General features: G+C 54.8%; 1 protein-coding gene across 1 annotated transcript in view; it reads right to left on the bottom strand.

Moving 5' to 3' along the window:
* LOC118692195 (rho GTPase-activating protein 26-like) overlaps positions 1-15,799 on the bottom strand; it is a 58,200-nt gene that overhangs the window by 10,719 nt on the left and 31,682 nt on the right. The window contains exons 11-12 of the mRNA XM_036391866.2: positions 10,071-10,149; positions 5,382-5,472 (exon numbers count right to left, since the gene is read on the bottom strand). Of these exons, the coding sequence (XP_036247759.2) occupies positions 5,382-5,472; positions 10,071-10,149 (170 nt within the window). The remainder of the gene's footprint in view (positions 1-5,381; positions 5,473-10,070; positions 10,150-15,799) is intronic.

The raw sequence follows: 15,799 nt of genomic DNA, 5'->3' as shown, positions 1-15,799 counted from the left end.
GAAAAGGAAGTAGCTGGGGTTGGAGGGAACTACAAAAAGATGATGTTGCATAATTTCATTTTATTTCCTCATTTCAGAGTCACGCTGTTGCCCATGGTGCTCATTAACCTCCACAAGACATGGGCTATGATTTCCTAAGGCACTTGCTTCATTTCAAGTTTCATTCACTTTCCTTTAAAGCTTAAAATCCAAAATGGCCCAACCTAAGCTGCATCCCTTGGAGCTGCACAGTGTTCAGCACAGTTCCCAAAATCCTTCAAATTCCAACACTGGCATGAAATTCTGCCCTGATGGCTAAAATCTAGAGGAAAGGATTGCCCAGCTGCTCAGAGGAAAGAGGGTTTAAGGGAAGCACTGGAGAGCAGGAGGCCAGCAGCCCTGCTTTGCAGAGAGGGGGATCTCCATGGAAGGAGGATTTCAACTCCAAGCCCTGGCCTGGAAGATTCCACCTCACACTCCCTTCCCTGGTGCTGGGACCTTCCCTCCCAGCCAGAGTTTCCATTTGGACTCTCAGAACGGGCCAGTCCTGCCAGAGTTCCCTGGTCTCCCTGGGGAGAGGGGTGTTTGCAAGGTCCAGAGCAATGGGAGGAAATGCTGCAGTGTTATGCAATTTCCTTGTGATTCATATTCAGAAATCCTCAAAACAGCCAGGAATGAGTCTTTCAACTTTCAGCTCAAGAGATGCACAAGCCCAAGGGGTATAAATAGACATGACATTCCCTCAGAACTGGTAGCCTAAGTGGCTTCCCAGCCACGCTGGGGCAGCCTGGGGAGCCATGGGCAGGAGGAGCACAGACATTCTACATGAGTGTTTTGCAACCCTTTTATAAGGGCAAATGGACCGAAGAGCAGAGCTCCAGCTGGAGTCTGGCCACCCTGACTGACTCAGCTGCTGCTGGGTGTCTGCAGCACCCAGAGCACCCCAGAGAGCCCTGCCTGAGCAGGGAGAGCTGGGGATCCCACACATCCCTCCCCACACCTCAACTGCCCTGCAACAGAAGGAACAAGCCCTTCCTCTTGATGCCTTTCTCACAAGGGCACCAGGGATGTTCCTGATCGTGTCCCCACAGTCTGCAGCCTGTCCTGCAGGGCCCTCCATAGGCACAGGGGTGGCCAGAGCAGGGCTGGAGCTCTGGCACCAGAGATCCCCAGAGTGGGGCAGGGGGGCACCCTGTACCCTGTCCTGCAGCAGCAGGGAAGGGCTCAGAGCAAGGATGGAGAGAAGGAAGAAGAGAAGAGGGAGGTGGACCCTCCAGACCTGCCCCTGAGCTCAGCACTGTGGAGCTGCTTCCCTGGGACACAGCCCTGGAGCAGCATCCCAGCAAAGCCCGTGTACAAAAAGCCTGTTTCCTTGTTAAAAGCAGGACACCTGGCAACCTTGATGAAATCAGCCCTTGTTTCTGGCTCTGCCTTATCAACCCTGTTCTATTTCTGTCTGAGAGCCAGGTTTTCATACTACAAGCAGAATTTTCAGAGCTAGACTACACTGTGTTGTGGTTAGAAATAACCTGCCCTGCTCTGAGAGCCAGAAGGATATAGATAGGAGTATGATCTCTCCCAGCCCACATCCCTGCAAACCTCTCTGCAGCAGGAGGGAGAGAAAATTATGCCTTACTTTCCCAAGTGGAGAACTTGGCAGGGCAGCAGAAACCCACTGTGAAATGCTGGTTTATGTCATGCAAACGAAGCTGTTCATTTGGAAGAGGGTGGCCAGGGACCCTGGCAGCTCCTTCCTTCCTTCCTTCCTTTCCTCCCAACCTACTGTTCATCACAGTCAGAGCCATCTCCCACCTCGTGTCCCCCTTTCTCTCTCCTGCTCCTTCCTTCCAACATAAATTCCAGCTTCAAACCTATACCCTGGGCCTGATCAAAGGACAGAAAAGAAAAATCTATCACAAACACAGCATCTGGGGGGCTTGAATCCCTTACATGGGTCCTGCTCCTCTGTCTCTCGGAGCTAGCTGAAGGATGGTTCTAATTAAAAGCAAGCCCACATTTTATTACAAGTGCAGGCATTCCCAAGGCCCCTGGAGCCGAGGCCAGCCGGGCTCCCCGCCAGCCAGCTGGGCTGCTGAGCTCAGCGCAGTTATATAACCCTGTTTGTCACCCAAGGAAACAATCACCTGGGTCAGGATGCAGGAAAATCACCTGGGTCAAACTGCCAGCTTCCCATGGCTCACCCAGAGCCGGAATGCAGCAGCAGCCACTCTGGGGCCGTGCGGCAGCGAGGGGAGCCGAGCGTGTCAGATGCGCGGCAGCCTCGGAATAACACAGCTAAAGGTCAACTGCTCCAACAAAATGCATTTCTGGAATAACTAAAGCGCCTAAAGTCTCCCAGAGCGGCGTTTCTAAGTGGGCCCAGCGAAGCAGACATGTTGGGATCACCCAAATAACTGATTAAAAGTGAAAACTTGTACTGCTCTAAGCTTCCCCCAAGTTTTCTGGGATGCTTGAGCAACAACTTGCACATCCTCCTCCGGCAGCCCTGCCTGGAGCCCGGCCAGAACACACGCCCTTCCTCCTCCCAACGTCTGCTGACGAACACGGGCTCTCAACACATCAAAACCAGCCTAATTTTAAATGACAGTGTCATCTTTATTTTAAAATAACTGTAACACAGCCGTGCCTGGCGCTCCTCCTCTGTGAAAGAGGTTTGACACTGCCGGGCGCTCCGAACAAGGGCGGTGGCTTCGTGCCAGGACTGGCTCAGGCACCACTGCCTGGAGCTTTAAGGACTGGGACATCCCTGAGCTGAGACCCCCTTCAATCCCCCATTTGCACCTGAGCACACTGTGGGGCAGCACAGACCCTGAGCTCCGGGGAAAGCAGCAGAAAGGGAACACAGTCCCATCCCTCCTCTCCCAGAGAGACTTCTCTAAGCCCAGGGTGGCTGCAGGGGTTTCTTGGCAATCCTGGGATGTGGCACAAGGTTCTTCCCTGGACCTGGGAGCCAGTCCAGTGGGGCTTTAAAGGCTCCTGGAGTCCCTCTCCAAAACTGCAGCAGCACATTTATCCCTCTCCAGACAGGACCTGAAATTCCACAGCACTCACAACCGCCCTGGGAAACCCTCAGCCCTGCCTGTACCACCCCAGGGGCTGCCAGCACTCCCCACCACCATTTCCACCATCCAACAAACACTGGTGAGAGACAGCATGGGACACATCCACCCTGCCATGGCCTGAGCCTGCAGCCTGCCTGCTCCTGATGCCAATCCTGCTCCTGATCCCAGTCCTGCTCCTGTTCCTGATCCCAATCCTGCTCCTGATCCCAGTCCTGATCCCAATCCTGCTCCTGATCCTACAGAGCCCAGCTCCACACATGGATCTGCCAGAATGACAAACAACTGAGGCTGAACACAGAAATAAAATTATCAAAACAACAGAGTCCAAAGACCTTCTTCTGGGCTGCAGCTGGGACAAGAAAAACCCCTGGGTGAGGGAAGGTGGTGGGGCTGCAGCAGGACAGTAAATCACTGCTTAAAACCAAATGTAGGACCCAATAAAGGAGGAAATAATGGAAGAGGCTGGCTTTGTGAGTCACTGTAGCATGAACCATTTACTTTAATTTTTAATTTAAAGTAGGAAACAATACTCTAATCGTCTATTTAAATTGGCAGGGAAATTTCTTCTCCCAACATGGAGCTATTCCCTGAATTTCTGCATGTTTGTTGAATTGCCTGATCAAATAACTCGAAGCAGAGGTGATAAAGAGAGGAAAGCAAAGTGAGTGTGTTCTCTTTGGTCTGTCACTCCAGCTGAGGCTCTGTGCCTCTCTGCTGAGGCTGCCAGCATGGCTGCAGGGTGGACAGCATGTTCCCACCAAACCATGACACGAAATCACTGGATGCAAGCACCCTGCTCCCTGCCCTGAGGCTGGCTCACCTCTCTGGGCCCAGGCTCACAAACAAGTTGCTGCAAGCAGCTGCTCCATCCTGTTCCACATCTGTGCTGCAATCCAGGTTCGATTATCCCCATTGCCCAGGCACCCACAGACCCCACCCACCCCTCACCCCCAACCTGAACCCAAACCCAAGAACACACCTGTGCACCAGGACCCACAGCCACATCCCCAGCCCTGAGCCCTGTGAGCTCCTCTCGGGGTTATCAGCAGTGACAGAAGGAGATAAGTGGCTGTCACCCACCAGAGACAACATCTCCCAAAGGGACAGCAAAACCCAGCTGGTGTCCTGGGACCAGCCAGCCCAGCATCCAGGCAAAGCCAAACTTCCACAGCCAATTTCTGCAGCACAGGCCCCAAGGAAGAGCAAGGAATGCATTACAGACACGGTGAGGTATTCACACCAGAGACAGGAGCTCTGCTCTGCTCCTGGACACCCCGACAGCACAGCTGCAACGAGAGGTCACTAACTTGCCAGAACTGGGTGGGACAGCACTTTTAGGTGTGTAAAAGCAATCCAGAGGGCTCTTCTCTCTTTTAAAAATTATCTATAATGCTTCCCTAAGTATTTTTCTCTGAAACTGCTTCTTAAGCAGAGGACAAACCCCAGCAGCCACAGGGACTCCAGCTGGGCGAGCCGTCAGCCACTGAAGCAGCAGTTGCTGGAACCAGGAATAAAAGCGTGAAGTCAAGGCTTAAGACCTCACTGGCTTAAGTGCTTTAGAAGCAAAATAAAAGCTTACAAACTCCATGTCAAGTTACTGCTATTACAGGCTTAAAGGGGTACCAAACAGGAGAGGGAGAAGGAGGGAGCAGCAGCAAGAGCACATGATCTGAGAACAACACGGAACATGACATGGGCTGTGCTTCTCTGAGGATCCCCTGCTACCACCTTGTCCCCAAAAAGGACAAAGTATTTTTGGGGCAATAACCTTGAGCTGTGGGATGCAAAAAAAGCCAAGCAGGGGCTGCCCTGGGCCAGTTTGGGTCCCAGTGGGACTCACCATCACCACAGCTCCCTGCACTGGGGGGTGGCACCAATGCCCCCAGAGCATGGAGAGACTGAGCTCCAGTTCAGGGAAAGTTCACTGGGTTGTCTGGGCTGGGCAACAGAGTGGAGGCAAAGAGAAGCAGCAAACAATAGAAACTTAGACATAGGAGTGGGCAGAGTGGGGAAAAAATGTTCTGTTCACTAAAGAGAGAGACAGGGAGATGGAGAAGCAGCAACAGGAATGACTCAGGTCATAGAGAACAACAAAAGAAATCTGCTATAAGCAAACAAACCCGGGCAGGATGAAGGCCATGAAAACCTGCAAGACAGAGTACACAAAAAAACATATTTTCCAGAAAGCTGACAAAAACACGTCTGTGGGACTGAGAGCATAATCAAAGCTGAGCATGAAAAGGGCTGTGAGGAAAGGCAGAGCAGAGGCAGGCAGGGAGCAGCCCCTGGGGAAAGCAGAGCAGGGAAGATGGCACTCGCCCACGGGCTCCCCGCGCACAGAGCTCAGGCCACAGACACTGGCTGTGCTCAGAGATGCTCTGGGCGAGGCTTCTTCTACCATCTCTGAGACCTGAGATGGAATGGATTCACGGGATAGAGCAGATCTGCAGCTCCAGTGAGTCCCAGAGCAGTACAAGGGGTTGGGAAGGTGAGCAGTGGGTGCCTGTCCTTCCCCCTGCAGCCACACTGGGACTGAAGTCCTTCAAGCGAATTTATTTTTTGAGTGAGCCAAAATAACAGGAATGCCGAGGTTGAAAGCACTGGAGTGAGTTCAAAGGACAGTGTTTCCACTGGGAAATAAATCTCTCACCATTTTGTATAATTAGACAAGGAAAACTAAAAACTATTTCAGAAAGAATTCCCAGAAGCAATATCCAAGGAGGAGGTGAGAGGTGCGCTGGGCAGGAATGTGGGGCTGGGCTCTGCTGTCACTGCCACAGGAACACGGGTGGCATCTCCAGCAGCAGGGCTGGAGGAGCTCCAGGACCACCGACAGATGTGCCAGGAGCGCTGACAGATGTGCCGGCAGCACTGACAGATGTGCCACCAGGAGCACTGGGACAGGGGCAGGGCACGGGGGCTCCAGAGGCACATCCAGAGTGGCCGTGGCACCCAGCCCGAGTGGAGGAGCCGGCAGACCCTGAGGGGACACACCGCGGAGAGGGAGGCAGAGAACAGAGGAGGGACACGGGAGGGACACGGAGGGACACGGGAGGGACACGGGAGGGACACGGGAGGGACACGGGAGGTTTGGGCTGTGAGTCTGGGAGTGAGCGCTGTCCCCACCCCGAGCAGCCCCTCAGCCCCCGGGGGCGGGCTGGGGTCACATCGCTGCCCGGGGTGCGGGTGCGGTGTCGCCCCGGGCACAGGTGCCGAGAGGGGCCGGTCTCAGCTGCCCTCTAGTGGGGAGCGGCCACGGCTCCGGCACCGCTGGGGAAAAGCCCTCCCAGCCCATCATCCCCACCCTGTCCCCAGCCCAGAGCCCCCAGTGCCGCCTCCAGCCCTTCCTTGGACACCTCCGGGGATGGGCACCCCAACCCTCCCTGGGCAGTTCCAGTGCCTGAGCCCCTTTCCATGGGGAAATTCCTGCAGTGCCCACCCTGAGCCTGCCCTGAGCCCCCTTTCCATGGGGAAATTCCTGCAGTGCCCACCCTGAGCCTGCCCTGAGCCCCTTTCCATGGGGAAATTCCTGCAGTGCCCACCCTGAGCCTGCCCTGAGCCCCTTTCCATGGGGAAATTCCTGCTGTGCCCACCCTGAGCCTGCCCTGAGCCCCCTTTCCATGGGAAATTCCTGCTGTGCCCACCTGAGCCTGCCCTGAGCCCCCTTCCCATGGGAAATTCCTGCTGTGCCCACCCTGAGCCTGCCCTGAGCCCCCTTTCCATGGGGAAATTCCTGCTGTGCCCACCCTGAGCCTGCCCTGAGCCCCCTTCCATGGGAAATTCCTGCTGTGCCCACCCTGAGCCTGCCTGGCCCAGCCTGAGGCCGTTCCCTCTGCTCCTGTCCCTGTTCCCTGGAGCACAGCCTGGCCCCCCCGGCTGTGCCCACCTGGCAGGAGCTGTGCAGAGCCACAAGGGCCCCTGAGCCTCTCCTCCTCCTCACTCATTCACCACAACCTTACCTAAACACTTACCTTGCTCTTTGCCACAAGACACAGCCTAATTTGTGCCTCTCCAAAACCCACAGCCCAGCACAGCCACCATCAGCCAACACAGCTTTTATTCCTGACTCAGGTTCCAAGGAACTTTCAGAATCGCTCTGGCCTCCACCACATACATTTGCAAACTGCATCAGCAGAGGAGAAAATCCATAAGAAACTGATCCTGAGTATCTTAACAAAACCAAACACCGCTGCTCCGTCATGGAGTTAGCAGTTTCTCCTGTTTCCAGCCTCTGCAACATGGAAGAAAACCCAAAGTCAACACAGGGGCTTTATCCAAATGAATAACAAGTGGTAAGAGTTAACGGCGTGATGAGGGCTGTCTGGAGCTGCTCTGACTGTGAGACACGGCGTAAATCTTCTCAATTGTGACAAATGTCTTGGCTATTGCAGCCACATTCTATGTTTAAATCTCACTAAGATGTAATTTGACATTTGGGTTTACTTTTTTCATTATAATTAAGAAACAAACTCCAGTCCACGCTAATCTCTCCACAGCCTGAATTTGCTCATGGAATTACCATCCCCGCCGTGCCAATCCTTCCCCACACTCTACAGTCAAATCAAAGGAAAACCAGACATTCTTTCCAGTAGGGTTCTGGTTACAGAAGTACAGTCAAAGCACAGGATGGATATTTCTAGGAGTCCAAAGGTCAAATCCTCATCTCTTGCTCAAGGAAATCCCTGTGGAATAGGTAACACGAAGATAACGCGCTGCACCCTGGTGTTGTAAGATAAGAACCCAAACAGAACAGCCCACAGCTGCATTTTTGATGGACGGAGGAGGATAACTGAGGACAGAGAGCTGCCTCATGTGTCAACACACTCCACCTTCAGCAGCAAAGTGTCTCTTGGATCCCTTTCCATGCAGGCAGCATTCCCATCGCTCCCACTCCGCACCTGGAAGGGCAGTGTAAGCCATCAGCAGTGAAGTGCCACAAGGTATGGCATTAATGCACAGCCACAGCCACAGCCCTGCCGTGCTGGATGAGCCAGCTGCCCTCAGCTCAGCTGATGGGCACGACAGGGGAGAGCAGCAGCACGCAGGCGGCACCGCCACCCGCGCGCTTTGGAAGGAGCTCTCATGACCAGATTCTGGAACAGGATAATCCAGGCAGTCCTGTCCTGGTTGCTCCACTGAACCTTTGGCACGCACAGCTCTTTGCAAGCACCCGAGATGTGCGTCTGCACCTCTGCAGAGTGGCTCTGCTCCTGTGCTGCACCCTGCTACCATCAGCAGCTCACACACAGCTGGGTGACCGCTGTCCTGCAGCTCCCATGGCAGCTGAGTGTCCCTGCCACAGCAGCTCCCAGCAGAGGTGGGCAGTGGGAGGCAGGTGAGGAGGCAGGAGGAGCACAAGACTCCATTCAGATGAGGAGCAACAGCGCCCATTTTGTTTCTGAAGAAATGGTGCCACCAGAATCAAGGCAGGGGTTTCTTCAGGAGGGATCAAGACAGCTGGCACCTGCAGCTGGAGAGGCACCCCAGCTGCCCCAGGGGTCAAGAGCCAGGGTGGAGGAGCAGGCTGGGCCCCTTTTCAACAGGTGACAGAAAAAGGGAGCAGAGGTTGTCACAAAACCAGAGAATCATGGAATGGTTTAAATTGGAAGGGCCCTTAAATCTCATCCAGTTCTACCCTCTGCCCTGTCCAACCTGGATCTGGACCAGGGATGGGGCAAGCACAGCTTCTCTGGGCGGGTGTAAATTGGAACAAGAGAGGTTCAGCCTTGGGGTCAGGAGGCCAGGGAAGCAGCTGGGCTGGAGCCCAGGCAGGCTGTGCCCTCTCCTCCCTCGGATGCTCTCAGCTCCCAACCCGAGCAACCTGCTCTGAGCAGGAGGTTGGACCAGAAACCTCCTGAGCTCCCGTCCTACCTGAATTACCTGATGGATCTACAGCTCCAGGCTGGGAGCTGGCTGCAATCCACCACACAATCCTTTCCCTGAAATGCAGGGCAGCACCTCCCACACGCAGCCTCCCGATCTCCCAACTGCTGCACGTTCCAGAAGCGAGCACTTGACCGAGTCCAGCACTCAGAACAGCCTCGTGTGTCCATGCCTCACCTGCCTCCATGAACATTTCTCCTGACAAACAAGAGCCTTTCCATGGATCTGGGGGGGGGGGGGCTGCTCAAGCCAGGACCAGTCTGTGGGAGCAGGCTGTGCTGGGATGGGACACCCTGCTCCCTGCATGGGCTCTGCTCTCACTGACAGAGCCTGGCTCGAGCCCAGTGTGCAGACACCCATTCCAAAGCCACATGGGCTGTCACAGAACAGCCCAGGCTGCTCTGGCTCTCCACACGGCTTCTCTTCATGTCCCAAAACGCTGCTGGCCACAGGCACAGAGGCCACAGACTGTCCTGGTTGCTCAGCAGTGCTGTAAGAGCCACAGGAGAGTCACCCCACAAAGCTGGCATGGGCCACACGGTGACCCCAGCACCCCAGAGGGACCTGCTCAGAGCCAGCCAACGCTCTTCAAGCCGGCAGTGAGGTTTGCAAATGCATTCCAAAATAAAAACTAACAACAATGAGTTTTCTGCAAACCTCCAGAATCCCTTCCAGAGGTGAGGAAGCCTTTGGCACAGCAGGAGCAAACACGGGAACGGGGGCCACACTCCTCCCGCTCACACGAAACGTACAATCCTCCAGCAGACCCAGACACCGCTGCCAAGGAGCCGCGGGACTCCAAAAGCCCTGGAAATCTACAACGTATTTTCTTCCACTGCTCTTTTTGCCATGTTTTCCTTTCAGCACGGCAGAGCAGCATGTTTGTGCTGGCCAAGCCTACCCTCCTCCTCTCCACCGCACCTCCAAGCAATCCAAGCACGGGAGATACAGTATTACCTCAAATATTTAACCAAGGGATTAAAGGATTCGCTTGGCAGGAGGCAGAAGCTGCCCCACGGTTACAGCTCCCTGCCTGGCTGGCAGGCTCTGCAGGGAGCGCTCTGCCCCGGCTCCGGGGCTCACCACGATTCCCCCTCTGCTCTGTGCCCCAAAATCGCTGCTCACCGGCTCCCGGCCGTCCATGGCCTCCATCCAGAGCCGCCGGTCCTCCTCCGAGAGCGCCTGCATGGTGATGACACCGGGCCTGCGAGAGAAAGGGGACGCTGTCAGTGAGCACGGGATGGGGAGCCAGCGTGGCAGAGATGAATCTTTCATGAGAGGGAGAGGGAAGGAGGACAAGCTCCTTCCCAGGCAAGCCCCAGCACAAGGAGGACGAAAGCCATGGACACCCCTGCAGGTCCCGGCCAGGAGCAGAGGGCATCTCCAACAACCAGCACACCTTTCCAGTGGTTTTGTGGGAGAGCTGGGTGCCAAATTCCTCCTCTGGCCCTTGGCCAGCCAGCTCACCTGCACTGGGCAGAGCACGTGCATGCAACGGCAGGAGAAGGCAAGGAAGGTAGGCAAGGAAGGCAACCAAGCAAGCAGGAGCCCCACACATCCCAGCCCGTGTCTCACCAGCACCCCAAGCACTCATGGAGGAGACCACTGCTCTGCAAAGTGTTTCACCCCCGAGGGTGTCTGTGCCCTCATGGCTGTGTCAGTCCCCTGTCTGTACCCTGCCGTGAGACACAGCAGTGGCAGTGACACAATGCTGGCCCGTGTCCCCCTCCAGGAGCAGTGCAGGAGCCCCAGGGTGCTGCTCCTGCCCCCAGCACTGTCACACACACCACAGCCCTGAGCTGCCCTGCCAATCCAGCCTCCAACAAACAGCCCTGGGACTGCTCATTCACTGTAATGAGAGGGGAAAGGACAGGCCCGTGTGCTGCACACATGGCACAGGAGCAGGGCACAGCAGTGGCACTGCCCTTGCCCGAGGGCCAACGCCACCTCCACACTCCTCAGTGGATGCTGTCCTGGACCACCCTTTCCAGCAAGGAGTGAAAGCTCCATTAGCTGCTCTGTGACCAGCAGGGTGAGGATGGGTTTGATAAGACAGAGAGTTTGCACAGCCTCAGGTGCGGGGGTGTGGGACACAGAGGGTGGGAGCTGTGACCCCGCACCAGGGGCTGCCATCTCTCTGTGCCCTGCTTGGCTGTGAGCTCCCAGGATTTCCATGCCCACATCCCGGCCCATCCTGCAGCCTGGATCCCAACACGCTCAGCGTGCTAAGCCTGCTCCTCCCCAGCCTTGTGCCTTTGGGCTGGTCTGCATCCCCCCCAGCGCTGCTCCCGGGCTCAGGCAGACAGACAGACAGACAGACAGACCTGTCCGTGTGTCTGTCTGGCACTGTCGCTCCCTCCCTGACTGTTCCCAGGCACAGCAGCCCAGCATCCCTGCAGGAGCACAGTGAGCAGAGGCCCTGGCAACAGGGACACACACACAGGGGGGCTGCTGTGCTCTCTGCCCATGGGGCTTCAAACGCTGACCTGTGACAGCACAGAGCCCCTGGTGCTGCTCTTCCCAGCCTAGCAGAGCAGCAGCTCTGCAAGGGCACAGGAGCCAGGAGCGCTGCAGGGCACAGGGAGGGAGGAAAGGGAAGGGGATTAAACCTCAGGAGCTGCCAACCACCTGCAGAGTGTTCACTGAGCACGTAGGCTCTGTTCAGTCCTCGACCCCCAGAACCTGATAAAGCCTGGGAGAGGGGTCATTTCTAACTTGAACTTCCCAGGGGTGGTTCAGCCGGAAAACGTGAGCTGCACCAACACTCTGCAGATACCCTTTGGTCCTTGATAAGAGCCTGTAAGAAAATTAAACTTTAACAGGGGCTCTCAAGAGGTGGGCTTGGCCCCTCTGCTGCTGCTCTGTGGCACGCACAGGCCAGGGACCGAGGATTAACCCTTCTCCTAACTGCACTCCCCATCCAACCAGCCCAGCTCTCAGCAGGCACACGGCAGCTCAGCACTGTCCCACCAGTGGAAGCTGTGCCCAGGTCCAAAAACCAGACATAATGTGCTTGATCTCTGCTAATCCCATTGGTGAGTCAGTCAATACTCACCAGCTTAGTGGTTTGGAAGTTTACTCACTTAGGAGGGAAGAGGAAACCACTTAACCATCGCCTCATCTGAGAGGGAAAACGCTCCACATCCAACAGCAAAACGTCTTCAAAACACTGCACAGAGCTCCTTGTTGTGCAGGTACAGAGTGACTCAAGAGCAGTCCCTGGTACCCGGGGAGCTGCAGTGGCCACTTTAGCCAGGGCTTAGGTCTGACTTTAAGCCAGGCTGCTGCTGAAGGCACAGACACCTCAGTGAGAAAGCCCTGGAAGGGCTCTAGCTCAGCTAGGGACACACGGGAAAGGAAATACTGGCATTTCTATGTCTTTAGCCAGAGAAATAGAACAGAGAAATTTAAGCCCTCCATCCATGGTATGTTGGGCACTGGACTCCCAGCAGAGCACGGTCCCAGAGTGGCAGTGCTGGTATCTGGAGTGCCAGCTTCCCTCAGCACAGGGCAAAGAGGTGATAACAGCAAAATGTTTGTTCTGCCTCTGAGCAGATAACAACTCCTCGGGCTTCACTTCAAACTCAAACTTCTTTAACAGCATGAGGGGAGGGGCTGTGAAACTGAATCAAACCCAATTTCCATTGCAAATAGCCCTGCATTTCCTCCCCCAGTGTTTATTTGCCAGGGCACCCATTGCATCACTTTCCTGAGCAGAACCATCTTCCTGGCTGTGATAAATTTAAAATGCACCCACACATTACACCTCATTCATTATGGATGTGGCCGAGGCCCACGGGGCTCCATGTGCTCCCAGCCAGGTCGGGTGGCTGGCACTGGATCAGCCTCCTGCCAGCACTGCCAGCAGCTGGAAACACTGCTGGAAACACACAGCTCCATCCATCCTCACCAGGAAACACTGCTGGAAACACACAGCTCCATCCTGACCAGCACCAGAAAACACTGCTGGAAACACACAGCTCCATCCTGACCAGGAAACACTGCTGGAAACACACAGCTCCATCCTGACCAGGAAACACTGCTGGAAACACACAGCTCCATCCATCCTCACCAGGAAACACTGCTGGAAACACACAGCTCCATCCTGACCAGGAAACACTGCTGGAAACACACAGCTCCATCCATCCTCACCAGGAAACACTGCTGGAAACACACAGCTCCATCCTCACCAGAACCAGGAAACACTGCTGGAACACACAGCTCCATCCTCACCAGCACCAGGAAACACTGCTGGAAACACACAGCTCCATCCTGACCAGAAACACTGCTGGAAACACACAGCTCCATCCTCACCAGGAAACACTGCTGGAAACACACAGCTCCATCCATCCTCACCAGGAAACACTGCTGGAAACACACAGCTCCATCCTCCTCACCAGGAAACACTGCTGGAAACACACAGCTCCATCCTCACCAGAACCAGAAACACTGCTGGAAACACACAGCTCCATCCTCACCAGAACACTGCCTGCACACAGCTCCATCCATCCTGACCAGGAAACACTGCTGGAAACACACAGCTCCATCCATCCTCACCAGGAAACACTGCTGGAAACACACAGCTCCATCCTCACCAGGAAACACTGCTGGAAACACACAGCTCCATCCATCCTCACCAGGAAACACTGCTGGAAACACACAGCTCCATCCTCACCAGGAAACACTGCTGGAAACACACAGCTCCATCCATCCTCCTCACCAGGAAACACTGCTGGAAACACAGCTCCATCCTGACCAGCACCAGGAAACACTGCTGGAAACACACAGCTCCATCCTCACCAGAAACACTGCTGGAAACACACAGCTCCATCCTGACCAGGAAACACTGCTGGAAACACACAGCTCCATCCTCACCACACCAGGAAACACTGCTGGAAACACACAGCTCCATCCTGACCAGGAAACACTGCTGGAAACACACAGCTCCAGCCTCACCAGAAAGGAAACACTGCTGGAAACACACAGCTCCATCCTCACCAGAAACACTGCTGGAAACACAGCTCCATCCTGACCAGCACCAGGAAACACTGCTGGAAACACAGCTCCATCTGACCAGGAAACACTGCTGGAAACACACAGCTCCATCCTGACCAGGAACACTGCTGGAAACACACAGCTCCATCCTGACCAGGAAACACTGCTGGAAACACACAGCTCCATCCTCACCAGCACCAGGAAACACTGCTGGAAACACACAGCTCCATCCTCACCAGGAAACACTGCTGGAAACACACAGCTCCATCCATCCTGACCAGGAAACACTGCTGGAAACACACAGCTCCATCCATCCTCACCAGGAACACTGCTGGAAACACACAGCTCCATCCATCCTCACCAGGAACACTGCTGGAAACACACAGCTCCATCCTGACCAGGAAACACTGCTGGAAACACACAGCTCCATCCTCACCAGAACCAGGAAACACTGCTGGAAACACACAGCTCCATCCATCCTGACCAGGAACACTGCCTGCACACAGCTCCATCCTCACCGAGCCTCCTCAGGACCAACCCCTCCCACAGCCATGGTGAAACCCTGCTCTGACCTCCCTTCCCAAAAGAGTAGCAAAACTGATCTCTCCTTGTCCCTTCACCCAACAAATGACCCCGAATATGGGGGTCACTTATGCAGATAATTATTTACAAAGATAACACACAGCAGATACAGATTTTGCTGTGGGGCAGCTCCTCCCAACACACAGGATGTACCTGGAGCCAGGTGGAGCCAGCCCACCCCAGCCAGCCCCAGCTGTGCCATCAGGGCAGCAGGACACCCTCCTGGAACCTGAGCTCTTGTGGCAAACAGACCAAGGACCTGCTGATTCACTCCCAGGTGTGCATCCCACATTTCCACCTGCACTCCACGTTTCCCACCACGCCCCTCTGCCTTTTTCTGGGACACAGGGAGGGGAAGGGACATTTTGGGATCAGAAGAAATCCATTTATAAACGGAGTGAGTGTAGGAGGGTGAGACTAGAGCAGAACATGGCAAACACTTAATAAGAAAGAATATTTTCAATATGCTACAATCTAAAAATGGAAGATTATTCCATATGAGACCACACAGGAAATTTGAATTTTCTCAATATCTCAGCTTTTGTGACAAATGGCCTGGCCTTAAGGAGCTGTGACTAAGCACACTGAGAAAATGAGAAACTGCAATAGCTTTTCCTTCTTCCAGGAAAACAAACAAATAAGGAAAGCAATAGAAACAGATAAGAACTTCGAACTGCTGTAGCAGCTTATCACAGCGAGACAATCTAAACTGCTGATGAAAACGCACAAGAGTGCATTAATAACAGGGGCTGAGCTGGGTGAGTGCACAGAGATGTTCCCAGAGCAGAGCAGCCCTGACAGGAGCCCACAGCCACGGGCCTGGCACCAGCAGCCAGGTGTGACCCCAAAATGCTGGGAGCAAGCTGGAATTAAGGGGGAGATTGAGGGGCACAAAATGGGAGCACAAAAATGCTGGAATTAAGGGGGAGATTGACCCCAAAAATGCTGGGGAGCCAAAATGTGGCCCCAAAAATGCAGGGGAGCAAAGCTGGAATTAAGGGGGAGATTGACCCCAAAAATGCTGGGGAGCCAAATGTGCCCCAAAAATGCTGGGGAGCAAAGCTGGAATTAAGGGGGAGACCCCAAAATGCTGGGAGCAAAGATGGAATTAAGGGGGAGATTGACCCCAAAAATGCTGGGGAGCCAAAATGTGGCCCCAAAATGCTGGAGAGCTAAGCTGGAATTAAGGGGAGACTGACCCTGACCTCAGAAAGTCACACAGAGCTCGGAGCACCCCCAGTACAGCACCAGCACCCCCAGTACAGCAGCAGCAGCCC

This window comes from Molothrus ater, chromosome 15 (genome assembly GCF_012460135.2).
Source record: "Molothrus ater isolate BHLD 08-10-18 breed brown headed cowbird chromosome 15, BPBGC_Mater_1.1, whole genome shotgun sequence".
Classification (NCBI taxonomy): Eukaryota; Metazoa; Chordata; class Aves; order Passeriformes; family Icteridae; genus Molothrus; species Molothrus ater.
This window is presented reverse-complemented; position numbering and strand designations above follow the sequence as displayed.